This window comes from Choloepus didactylus, chromosome 17, assembly GCF_015220235.1.
Source record: "Choloepus didactylus isolate mChoDid1 chromosome 17, mChoDid1.pri, whole genome shotgun sequence".
Taxonomy (NCBI): domain Eukaryota; kingdom Metazoa; phylum Chordata; class Mammalia; order Pilosa; family Megalonychidae; genus Choloepus; species Choloepus didactylus.
This window is the reverse complement of record NC_051323.1, coordinates 42,068,252-42,081,311: the sequence shown is the minus strand read 5'-3', so window position 1 is coordinate 42,081,311 and position 13,060 is coordinate 42,068,252. Positions and strand designations below refer to the sequence as shown.

The following is a 13,060-nucleotide window of genomic DNA, read 5'->3' as shown; positions in this document are numbered from 1 at the left end:
TAAAAGTCACAACCTGTTGGATTAAAACTTACAAAAAGTAACTTATGATTTCCAAAATGACACTTTGATTTTGTGGAAAATAAATATAATTATAGGAGAAATGAACAAGTGTGTTCCTTTATGCACGTTTTTTTATTTTTCAAATAACACAACCTGAGCAAACATTTTTGACATATGTTTTCTTGAATCTATAATTCTTGTGGAAAATAATAGTATTATCACTAGCCACCTTTTATTTGCACTTAGTTGTGCCAGACAAAATATTAGCTCTTACTATTCTTACTACCCTATGAGGTTGGTATTATTAGCTGTAATTTGCCGATGAGAAAAGTGAGTCAGGGAAATTAGATAACTCACAGGTAGTAAGAGGTAGTGTTTGAATTTTATCCCAGATTTATATGACTCGAATGTCTTTGCTTTTTGTAGAGAAAAGTGTATTTGTGAAATCTGCATCTCTATGTTGTTTTCAACTAGTTCAGTGAATTTTTGGTGTCAAGTATAACAAGAAGAACAGATGTAAACACAAGCACATTTAGTGGCTGTACCTTTACGTCTATAAATGTACAGATGCTTAAGGCATAATGCAATTCCAAAAAACAGAGATGACGTCCTTCCCCTGGCTGTCTAAGGACCGTTCTTTTTTTCAAGTGTGGTCTTCTTTACTGTGTCACTTGATCACAAAATGGTGCCGCATATACTTTTTAGGTCAATAAATCCACAGTTGTATTAAGAAATATTTTATTAACAAAACAGTAAATTCCACTTGCTTAGCATTTCCAATAACGGATAAATTGGCCTTGCAACAGAAAACCAAACCAAACCAAAGAAACAAAAAAACCCCCTTAGATATCCAATCACACAAAGCACTAGAAGGGTGGGGGTCATGTGGCCCTTCTTTGATGTCTTAGGGATTGACCGCCTCACATATTATTGTAGTATTTGTTGTTGGTTTTTTTTTTTAAAGGCAACACATTACATGGATTAAAAAAAAAAGTATACTCAATCAGAAAAGTTAGTATAGAGATGTAATTAAATTAATGCCAGGTAGTGTGAAATCCTCTACTAACTGTAAACTATACATGGAACCCTGCTACAATTGGTATGAAGATACTTGGGGTTTTATTCACGTCTTTTTCTCTTCTTAGCTCATGCTCCTCTCTTGCCTTTCTCCATTCATAAGAAAACCCAGAAAAAATCACTAAATTTTGTATAGGCCAATAACATTAGAAATATTTTTTTTCTGGCAACATTAGACCATGTTGCCTAAAATTTTTAAATCTATGCTGGAAACACTGAAATCCATCCCAACCACCACACTTAATAGTTACACTGTTTAACAATACCACTATTTAATATATTTCCTCTCATCTTTTAGAATCTTTCTTGGAAACTAGCTCAGGTTCAGTACATCACATGTAAAAGTAACTATTTCTTTTGAAAACCTCAAGCTATAAGTTAGTGGTTTTATAATTCTTTCGTATTTCACTGGCTTTCCCTGAGTAAGACTAAATGAGAAGAAAATAAAAGACTTGTGAATTCTTTAGCCTGGCAAATTAAAAAAAAAAAAAACAAAAACAGAAACCTGAAACACAAGTAATGGAGATTAAATTTTAGTTTTATACTTTCTACCCTCTGGATCAAGAAAAGCCTTAAAAGACTCTTCATATACAGCAATCACTTGGCAACCATAGACAGTGATGATTCGTTATGAATTAGACACATTTCTAAGGTGTTGTATGTCTGGAAATCCAGGCCACTTCTCAGCTTTTTTTAATCAACTAAAGTATCAAAAGAGACATTTTGCATTTTTTTTTTTTTTGCCTCTGCTGATTAAAGCTAATTATAAAGAGATTCTTCTCTTCTATGAAATCTCATTCTTTTAGCAGATGTCCAAGTGATGGAACCAATTTCTACTCAAGGATCACCTCACAGCCTAATAATGCATTGTATTTGCATTACCTTCTTATACTAATCGTTTATTGCTATGAACATCATCGAAATAATATGCAAAACAAGTGTATAATGTATCCTACTCTACAGTTCAATGTGTGTTAAACTAAAACTACATTTAATGATATGTAAAAACCAGACAAGTAAATATTGTTACTCAACAGATAGGGAATGATCTTTTAAGATGGGTAATAATACAGAATCAAAAATCATTGAAAATACTTTCTTAGTTGAGAAAGTGTTCACTTTCCAAAAATGTTTATCATGCACATCACGTACAGAGATATATATGTATAATTTTATTGGAAATGAAAGTTTTCAGTTGCAGCAGCCAGGGTTTAGATGTAGATCAACTGATTTTGCTTCTTTAACCTGCCCACATAATGGTTCATATTCATGCAGCAGTATACCAATGCTACTCTATTTGATAAGAAAAGGATCCATTTCATTAGGGACTAAAATCTTTTCAGGGTTTCCTGGGAACAAGAACTCAATGAAGCAAATCACCCTATTTGTCATCAATACCTTGGCACAACTATCTTCCTTCCTGCTTTTCAATTTGTCGGTAAATATTTGCTACCATATGCATGTTTGGGTCTTCCATCATATCTGATGGATTCTGGTGGTTAGCAATGGTGTGTGTGTGTGCGCGAGTGTGTGTGTGCGTGCGATTGCAAATAGCAAATGCATATGGGTACGTTAGTATTTCGGGGAGAAAAGAAGATTATAAGATATATATGTATATATTTTACCTTCTAATTCACACCTTTCATACAATTACTAAAACTTAATAGCAAACAGAATGGAGGCTCTACATGTGAGAAAAAAGTAGCTGAGTCTTTTTATATACATTCATACATATCTTCCTTAGAATAAACACTACACTGTAATTTTTTTTTAGAAAAAGTAATTGTGGCAATTTATAATGATGGCAAAAAAAACGAAATAATTGTTGCTTCAGATGTCATAAAACTCCCTATACTTAGCAACACTAATAACATTGAATTTACCAAAAATGGCTGAAGAGCAGAGATATATTTTGCATTGTCTATACAACAGGCTATAAAACGTCACTTATCACAGTTCAGAAAGCACACAGAGATGGATTTTATATAAACATATGTAATAACATGTTAAGCGTGCATGAAAATTTCCCAATGATTGCATCTATGCCCTCTTGTTTTTTGTTTTTAAATTTTAGTGTGAAAACGTGCCTTATATTTCACATTTTTGAAAATAAGGCCTCCATACTTTTTTTTCCCTTACAACCAGAAAGGGGCTTTTTGAATGTGTTCCTACACAAGTCTTCAAGAAAGCCAGCACTGTATTTCAAATGCAAGTTCCAACCACTGTTCCAGGTGCACCAGGCAGCAAACTCTTAAAAGGTTTGCAGGTTGATCACTCAAAATGACAGAGTCTTCTCTGCAATTGAACTAACTGACTTCTCAGGAAAGCACTAGCACTTTGGCTAAATCCAGGATCATAGGTAGCTTCTTTTTTTGTGTTTTGTGTTGTTTTTGTGTTGTGCCTTGATGTCGTAATACTCCTTTGCTTTATGAATGCGTGCGGTCATCACTGTCTTTAGAAATGTTCCAGCAACATAAAGACAGGCAGAGTAAATGGAAAACACTGTGGATGTTAGGGAATTTATTGGCCCCTGTTTTTTTTTTTTTTTTTCTTCTTTTGAGAGACAAGAGCATGAGATACTTGTTTTTATTTCTTAAAAACAGACTTTCCTTCCTGATTGCATTCCCTGTCTTCTTTTGTATGTGCTTCGTAAAAAGGAAAGTAAATAAGTTTATATTATGTCTCAGATAAAATGAAGACTATTTCTATACAAGGGTCCTTTTAAGATCTTGGGATCAGACGTAATACTCTTTATCCTTATTTTTCTTGTTTTTGTTGGCGCTTTTCGCACTGCTGGGTTGTTTCTCCTTTACAACAGCCCCATTGGACTGTGCTGAGTTACTGATGTAGTTTCGACTCTCGTCCACATGGTATGAGCCTTCATCCCGGTTTCTGTACTTGTACATGGCGTAGAGGAGGATGAGGATGCACAGGGCGGCAGCGGCCACTATCCCGACGACCATGCCCGTGGTGCTGCTGGACTCCCGAATCACCTCTGCTGAGCCCGGGTACGGCTCTCTCCCACCTGCTCGGGTTGGGTTGGCTGTCAGAAAGAGGACGAGAACAAACACAGTGATTATTGAGTTTACTGAGTACACAGCAAGCTAGATTAACATTGACCATCTATTTCTGTGCCTAATGGAATAGCACCTACTGTTTTAGGAAAAAGTATACTGCTGCTAAATGTAGCAGTCTGTGTGCCTCATGGTCACTAAAAACTAGGGACTATGAATCAAAGCACTGGGGGAGAGATTTGTTGCCATCTTTTTTTTTTTTTTTTTTCTTTTCCCACACCTATCAATTTTATTAACAGGTTCTTTAAAATGCATCCCCAAATAAGCTCCATTTAGCTCTATAGGGCCATGTTGGTGTGTTAGTTGAAAACCATAAACCCAGACCTACCCTATAATATTAGAGGGTGTCATTTTAAGAAGCAAATTGATATTGCTACAGAACATTTAGGCCTAATTCTAGACCCTGCATCAGTATAGCTAAATTTAGGATTACTTTAGAAATCACATTTCCTCTAGATCAATGAAAAGATGTAATGAATATATAGCATTGAACAATAAACTCATCCAGGCATTCTGAAAAGTCTAATTGTCTGCTCTTTAAAGTATAATTTTAGTCATATCTTTATAAACTGAAATAGAACAAATTTTCTTTTCTGCTGGAGGTTGGTTGGTTGATTTGTTTACAGGAGTATCTATGTATCTTATTTATTCATTGGCAGTGGGCGGAGTGATCCCTGAAGCTACACTTTAGAAGAGAAGGTTAAGAAAATGTTCTTGGCCTTAAATACCTTCTGGACTGGTTTTTGAAGCACAAATCACTACCTACTAGATAATGATAAATAAGGGAATGGCTGGCTTACCTCTTTTCAACTGACAAAATCCTCCTTCAATCTTCCTAAAGTATAAATAAGGCTCTTAGGTACAAGAAATGCATTACAGGGGGCCTGAAGTTCTCCAAGGCCTCCTCAGGCACTGACGTTGAGCACGGTTAGGAGGAAAGGGCCTGGGATTTAGCTGGTAGATGATGGTACCGTATGGTGATGGGGGTGGGCCAGGGTGGCTCTTTTTCTCTACATACAAAAAAACTTGATTTTTATTTAAAATAATTGGACCTGGAGAGAAATAGCATTCTATCCCACCTCTGACCATAGCTCATTTTTCTCTATGGATTGCATTTTCTGTCTTTCCCTAAATCATCATCTCCCTTATCCTATAGAAAATGATCTCTTGTCAGATCTAACAGATTAAAAATGCATTAACTTTCAAGACCTTATTCTTTGTAAAGTACGCAGAATAAATTTATATAATCTCAAGACGGCCTATATTGGGTACACACACACACACACACACACACACACACACACACCCCTAGGAATTGAAGAGCTCAAGAAAACTAAAATTGTACTTTTATTTCGCTACTATTAAATATTACTTACAAATTATTTTAAATTGTCTATTTTTTTAATATTTATCACTGGGATTCATTTACCAACTGTATGGCTTTATACTGCTTTGCAGTTTTATTTCCAAATGTCACCAAGATTTCTTCTGCCTAAATGTGGGTTTATGGCTGTCACTTTCATTTCCTTCCTAAAATAAAGCCTTACAAATACAGTCACTTACAAAGCAATAGCTCTCAGTCTCAAAGCAGCACTATACCATGTTCTGGAGCTACAAAATGTAGCAGGTGAAACTTTTCTATGCGGAATATGCCACTGTTTGTTTTACAAAAGCCCATGTAATGTTGCTGAATAAAAAGCCTTGGCATTGCTTCTGTGTTCAAGGTAGGAGACAACAACTATAATCCACAGTGTTTGATTACAGGAAATTAATTTCCTCTCAAGAAGAAAAGAACGTACTGCAGGAACTCTGTCACCACCTGACAAACCAAAGGCAGCATTTTTTCTTTCAAATACAGTCATCTTGGCCAAAGTCTGCCAATTAGCTCAGCAGCTAACTTTCACTAAATGATAACTTTCTACTTGCTCGTTTTTCAGAGCATTCTTCTGTCAGGGAATGACAAGAGCTGAGACAAGGAATTTAATTTAAATATTACCTAAATAATTTTTTCCCACCTGATGGAATGCTTTAATTTCAAATACATTTTCACAATTATCTCACTTTGTCAGAAGAGAATGGGGGAAGTGGAGATAAAATCCTAATCATACAATGGCTCACACTGATAAGGTTTCCCACCCTTTAATGGAATGCAGGGTTTAATTTTTCTGTATTTAAAATATAGATGTATATATACATATATATATATTTTTTTCATTTTTGGAATTGGTCTCCTAATGGACTATCTTACCTGAGAATTTTATTTTTTCTGTTCAAATATTTTTGATATGTTTTCAAAACGACTGTGCCTGTAGCACAATAACAACAAATTGATTTTAAAACTACAATGAGTTAGTAAAGACCAATGCAAAGCCTCAAATCCTTCAGTTTTGCCTCATGGGCATTTGATAAATCTTTCCTGTTTAAGGAAAATATAGGCTAAATGTTGCTTAAGTCACATATAGACCTAAAAATATCTCTTTATAACCCTAATGTAAATAAGAGTTTTAAATATCATATTTTAAAAATAATGTACTTAAAACATACAACCTAAATGCAAGGAAGAAAAAATTTATTCTTTTTTCTGCCCCGATTCACATTAAAAATTTAATGGCGACCAGAGTGTTGTCTTAGGTCTGTTTGGAATATGCATATATTTCTGTATCTAATTAATTAATATATTCTTTCTGTTTATGCTTCAAATCTGAGGGCTAAGTTATATTTTTCATAACTTTTTGGCTAAGAGCAGATGTATTTATGTACTAAAGTGCTAATGGGACATGTCTCCCCCAGATGTACAATAAAAGCCAAGAAAAATTTAAATATATCCATGAATTATAAATGTAGCTTCACTTATTGATTGTCATTAATGGTTTAGTTTAATGTTCACTGAAAATCTTTGAGAAATTTTCATATTAATTTCAATGTAGAGGATAGAGAGGCTAATACGCTTAATACTAAATGTCTTCTTACATAATTTAATTGTTTGGTTTATTTAAAAAAGAAATGCACTTATCTCTTAACCACTTATGGCAAAGTGAGAAAAAGGAATTTAGTTAGAAAAATCCATAAGAAATTCTTATATTTCACGAGTTTGAGAATTTTGCATTCTCTCTACAATCCATAATACAGTGAGCCATAAGACAGGTTTAATAATGAAAACAAACTACAACATATTTTTCTCAGTAGTGCTAAGAACCAAATAAACTAAAATTTTATTTCAGTCCTTCTTCCTTTCTTTGCCCCAGAAGTGATAAGAACACTTAAAAACCAAGGAAGAGACAATAAAGGAATGGGAGCTAAAAGAATGGAATACACACAAATCAGCAGTAAGGCCTTGAATGGTCAGAAGTTAATTCTGATTTGTAGGTAAAAATAAAGTATCCAGCTCATTAGGTTAGGCCCAGGGGCAGAAGGAGTCCAGGTCAGTGAAAACTTCGGTAAGACTGATGGTGGCCACGGAATAAGGCAGGACATTTAAGTATTATCTAGAAATAGGCAAATACTCCACTTTGGTCATGGCATCTATATTGGGACTGGGTCATTAGCAAGGGAAAAGCAAAGAGCATATGAAATTTCCTAAGTATTTAAACCCATTTGTATCCTATTGTCAATGACTCATAAAATAAAAATCATGAATTACACACAATGACAATTTAAGTGAAGAGTATAACAATAGATTATTGTGCTTATCACAGTTTTCCCACGTAATTCTGACTCTCCATTTTACTGGAGCATGCCTCTCGCCATGGACTCCTCAGAGTCCACTGGAATCAAATTAAGCCGCTTGATCTATCACATGTAGGCAGAGCACACATGCACACCTTAATGGCAATTTTGATTTTTTCTGGCATTTTAGGCTAAATGATTCAGAAGCTGTTGATTGCACTGGCAAAGGAAAAGCTGTCACAAGAGTTATGAGCCTTTCATATGAGCCACTTCTCAGCCAGATGGTTATGGAGACCTTGCTGGGGACCCACATACTGATAAACAGTGGATAATGACTTTGTCTTAAAGGACAGATGAAAAGTGGATTTAATAATAGTTCTCTCCCTCCCCCACTTTCTCCACCCCCCACCCTCCCATCTTTGGCAAGATGTGATGGTCTCTAGAAGTTTTCCACATGGTCTGCTTCAGCCAGTAGGTATCTCAAAAAGCCTCTATGCTAGCCCTATGATTTTTCTTGTTTTTCATTATCTAATTAATGTTGTGATTCCTTAGGAAGGCATATGCATTCAAGTGTTAAGGACAGTTATTAACATATTTCCACATTATACTCTAAACCAATTTATTCATAATGGATGATAATTCATTTGTGGAAAATGCACAGTAAGTGCAAAAGACATGTTCCAGTGCCTTGGCATATAAAAAGAATAATAAACACAGTCATTGCTTTGGAAAGAAAAAATTGAAAAGTGAAATCTTTAAGAACTTAACTTTTCCTTGAATTTGCTGAGAAAGTTATTTTAAACTTGAGGCAATTGTCCCGATGTGTGTTCTTTCTTTATTTTTGGCAGTTGTTGGCATTGTATCTGTGAAAGAACATCATTTCCTCAAAGAGGAACTAATTTAGATCCAGTTACAAAATGACACTGGAGAAGCCCTGAGCCACAGAGAGGGCTGTCTGTGGCAGGCCTCATTTCTTACCAGCTCCTCTGGCCCTCTGTCTCCTCCTCTAAGCACCTCTCTCTTCTTCCATCTACTCTTTCCCCTCCTTCCCTTTCCTGGGGTCCCTCTGCCAGCCCAGGATTTTTGCTTGAGGGTGGCCCTTGGGCAGAGAGCACAGGTAGTAAAGATCAGGCCAGCAGAGGTGGGGACTCTGCCTCTTGACACTGCTGAATTTCTTGGCGAGGTGTAAAATGAACTGCAATACTTTATTGCCAAGTTGCTAATTTCAAATCACAACATAAACTAGTCCTTACTGGCAAGAAGAGTCTAAATGTGATCACAAGAACACAGGCTTTGTTTTTTATTACAGGCATCCTTTACTTTTAGAATCTAAACTTCCAAATCTGTTTATGGAATAAAATTTTGTACTTTTTCAAAACAAATGATTATTAATCACTAATTTTAAAAAGGTTTTGTTATATGCAGATGGAGGTGTGCCTTTAAACTTTGCATTGAAGCCTGTTTTTTCCAGTTTGTCACTGATTGTACCGAGTCAGAATCTTAATAGATGCAAATAGAAAGCGTAAAGCCCACATTTTAATTGGCAAGATTCACAACTGAAGTTCTAAAATAATAGCATTTTGAAAAGTAAATTTTTAAATATTAATGTATTTTTTTCTGAAGAGGTTCACTTTGCAATGGGAAGTGGAAGTGTTTGGCATCCTTTGGTTATTCTTTCTAAAATTGGAAACGTAGCAAGCAAATTTTGTTGCTAAAAAAAAATAGAACTGTTTTTGATTGATGTTTTTACAATACTGCTCTAGAAATGGTGCTTAAAGTCCTAATTCTCATGACGTAGAGTGAGGTTTTGGTGGGTGACAGGAGCTTATATTTCCATTGACGACTTTGCCAAGGCAATAACCATCCCATCAGATGCTCTTTTTATCACTCAAATTGTCACTTTTATGAAACTATTTTGTATACTTGGATGAGCTGTTCTTTCACGGTAATCTTATTATATTTATGTTGTTTCCAAAGTTAGCTTTGCAGGGTGATATTGTAGTTTCTAGGCAATTTTTATTGTTGCTTTTATTTCTTCCATATAGACTGTTAGTGTATAGGTACATCATCAACCATGACCCTGTCATATCAAGGATGAAATAAGAGTTTCACATTTATATACTGATGGCAACAAAAATCAGCTTTTGAGTTTAAAGGGAAAAACTTGAAAGAGACTACCAATCTTAAGAAATAATAAAGAATAAAACATACCAATGACAAAAAATGGAATGTGAGTTATATAATTCATAGCGGGGGGGATATATAAATGATCAGAAAACTCATGTTCAACATATATCATTCAGCTAACAAGAATTTTTAGATACCTTGTCTTACTCTGTTTTTGTTTTTTTTTTTTCCTTTTAAACCTATTGGCAAGATGCATTTACTGAATTTTTTCTCATCAAGAATCTTTGACCAGTCTTTCTGGTTTCATCATAGATTAAACTAAAAAGTAATCAATTTTAAATTTCTTTGTCCACCCCATTTAGAAACAGAGTTCTCTAAAATGATCTCATTAGACTAAAATTCTGTACTGTGTCTTAATAGATGTGGAAGTTATTATAATTCTAGATTAGCCTTGAAAATGGTTTCAGATTTATGGAAGAAGATTTGACTTTTCCAGTACCTAGTTTCATTAACACTGTGAAAAGAAAATTGGAATTGTAGGCTCCTGCGGTGTTTTTGAATTGAAATTAGCACAGGCTTTTTTCCCCCCACTTCTAAAAAAAAAGTTTATTATTTTTTTCCATTTTTATGTTTCAATACAATGTAGGCCAGAAGAAACAATTATGATCAAATATCTCACAAGACTGTAAGTTTAAATGCCACATTTGCAGGAAAGTAGGTGACAGTGATTTCTATGATATGCATGCAATTTTTTCAGAAATGAGAGATGCTGGAGGTTTCAAATTTTCATGTTCCCCTTCCCAGCAACTCCACCCATGCCTGCATGTCCTGCAGGTCACACACATAGCCTGAGAGAAGACACATCTGATACATCTCAGCCCTTCCCCAGTGAATGGGAGATTCAGAAAGAACTTGGAAATCATTAAGCCTCTGACGTTTTCCTCTACTGCTTTCAAAGCCACCAAAGCAAGTGTGGCTTTGAAACGCATGGGCCGCAGATCTGAGATTGAGAGGATTATAATCTTCTCCAGAAATCTAGGAACTGCATGGGAAGGGATTCCAGACACTGAAAAACTCATCACATGCCTGCATGGCAGCACGTCTAGGGCGGGCTACTACCTCAAACAGCCATGTGCAGAATAGAAAATGCGCTGGACAGCTACACCCTGTGGAGTTCTCCTTTAACTCTGGGGGAACCACAGGGTCTTTACATTTGCAACAGCCTGTTCTTCGATTACTCAAATGTTGTAAGCTATGTGTTTGCAGCTTAGTCACCTGCAAGTTTCACAGACTTTCTACATGGTCACTGTGCCTGTAAGGTTCTGTTTGAACCCTTGAGAGCCACTGGTGTTGAATAGAGTACCACTGTGCCTACTGTCCTCACAGCCTTTCATACTCTGCCCTCAGGAAAATACCCAAATTTGTCTTTCCTTCCTCTCAGCAGAAGTTACAGCCCCAATTTCATTGCTGCTCCCTGGTCCCCCCCACACCATCATAAATTCTACCTCCATGCCTTGCTCATATGATCTTTTTTCCTCTTGCCTGTCTAAATACTATTTATTCCTCAAGGCTTAGCTTAAAATCCCCCTCAGCTATGAAGGTTTCTTTACAAATATTCATTCCTTCTGTCAACAAATACATAACGATCTCCAGTCTTATGTAAGGGACTATACTTGGTCCTGGGGGAATAACAGATAACAAAACACACATGGCCTCATGGAACCTGAAATATACTGAGGCACAGAGACATACAACAAACAGTATCAGAGTTAAGCATAAGTCAATGGCTGGAATGTGTGTGATGCAGAAAACTGAAGATACCACACAGCAGTAGAACAAAGGTTTCTGATTTAAACCAAAGACTCAGAAAGCCCTTTCTGAGTTCATGATATATATGGTGTGAAAATGAGTTGAGATTAGTCAAGTGAAAAGTTAATGAAACAGTCTCGTAATGAGAAGGAACCACTTGTGGAATGGCCTTGAGGATGGAGAGTTTACTTTCCAGGAACTAGACAAAAGCCAGAGTTTCTGGAGTATAGTGAATTTAGGGGGAGACTGAGAAGAAAACTGAAGAAGGATGTGAAACTTATCACACAATTGCTAGATCATGGAAAGAAGCTATAACTGGAAAGTTAAGCATATTTTACTCCATAAATAGCAACATTTTATGTGGCAAAAGATGTCACTAACAATGTGAAGATGCAACTGAGAGACTAGGGGAGTACATATGACAGACCAAGGGTTAATACCTCTAAAATGCAAAGAACACATAGTAAGTGATATAAAAAAGACACTCGTTAGAAAAAATGGACAAAATATATATAGGCAAGCGGTGAAGAGATCTAAATGGATGATGAAACACTGCAGAAGATGCTCAACTTCATGAAAGAGAAGATACCAGTTTTGTAAACAACTAATTGGGGGTGGGGGTGGGGGATGGTGATACTGTCCAGTACTAGAAAGGATGCATGTTTGGGAAATGGACAGTTTTGTTGGTAGAATCTGAATTGTTCAACTGGTTTCAGAAAATAATCCAATAACACATATTCAAGTTAAAAATAGATAAGTTACAACGGAATGGCTCATGTGGTTTTCTTATACTTTGTCCATCAATTTAGCATATGACTGAAGTTAACAATATAAAAAGTTTAAAAAATTACACAAATATTTTAATCAATCAACATTAGTTTTGGGGATACAAGCTACAGAATTAAATTTTACCAGTACATAAATATGTTAGTAAATAACATTGTGATAAGGAAAAAAAAAAGGATAACAACTCAAGAGCTCAGTAACAAGGCCTTTGTTGAACAAATTCTGTACACGAATTTTAACCCAGTTAAAGATAAGAATTAGAGCCAAATCTATTGACCTGGGGAGATGTCCATAATATATTAGGAAAGGAGAAAGTGGAAGTTTAATTCACATACTATGTTCCCATTTTTTTGTAAGGTAAGAGAGAAAAACAGCCTATATTCATATATGTTTAAGGAACATGGTGAAAGATGTGTGAAGGAACCCGGCCAAGTTATTACCATTGATTAATTTATGGAGGTGAGAAAAAGGGAAAAATAAAATCATGTTTAAAAGTTTAATGAAATAATATTCAACAGATA

At 35.5% G+C, this 13,060-nt stretch overlaps 1 protein-coding gene across 30 annotated transcripts in view; it reads right to left on the bottom strand.

The window, feature by feature from the left end:
• Positions 1–904: 904 nt before the first annotated feature.
• The window catches only part of NRXN1 (neurexin 1), a 1,176,176-nt gene continuing 1,164,020 nt past the window's right edge, over positions 905–13,060 (bottom strand). For 21 of the 30 annotated variants that reach the window (XM_037806658.1, XM_037806672.1, XM_037806664.1 and 18 more), the window contains one exon: positions 905–4,120. In XM_037806658.1, coding sequence (XP_037662586.1) covers positions 3,813–4,120 — 308 coding nt within the window. In that variant the 3' untranslated portion in view covers positions 905–3,812. The remainder of the gene's footprint in view (positions 4,121–13,060) is intronic. The other 9 variants (XM_037806663.1, XM_037806673.1, XM_037806657.1 and 6 more) reach the window with 1 other exon arrangement.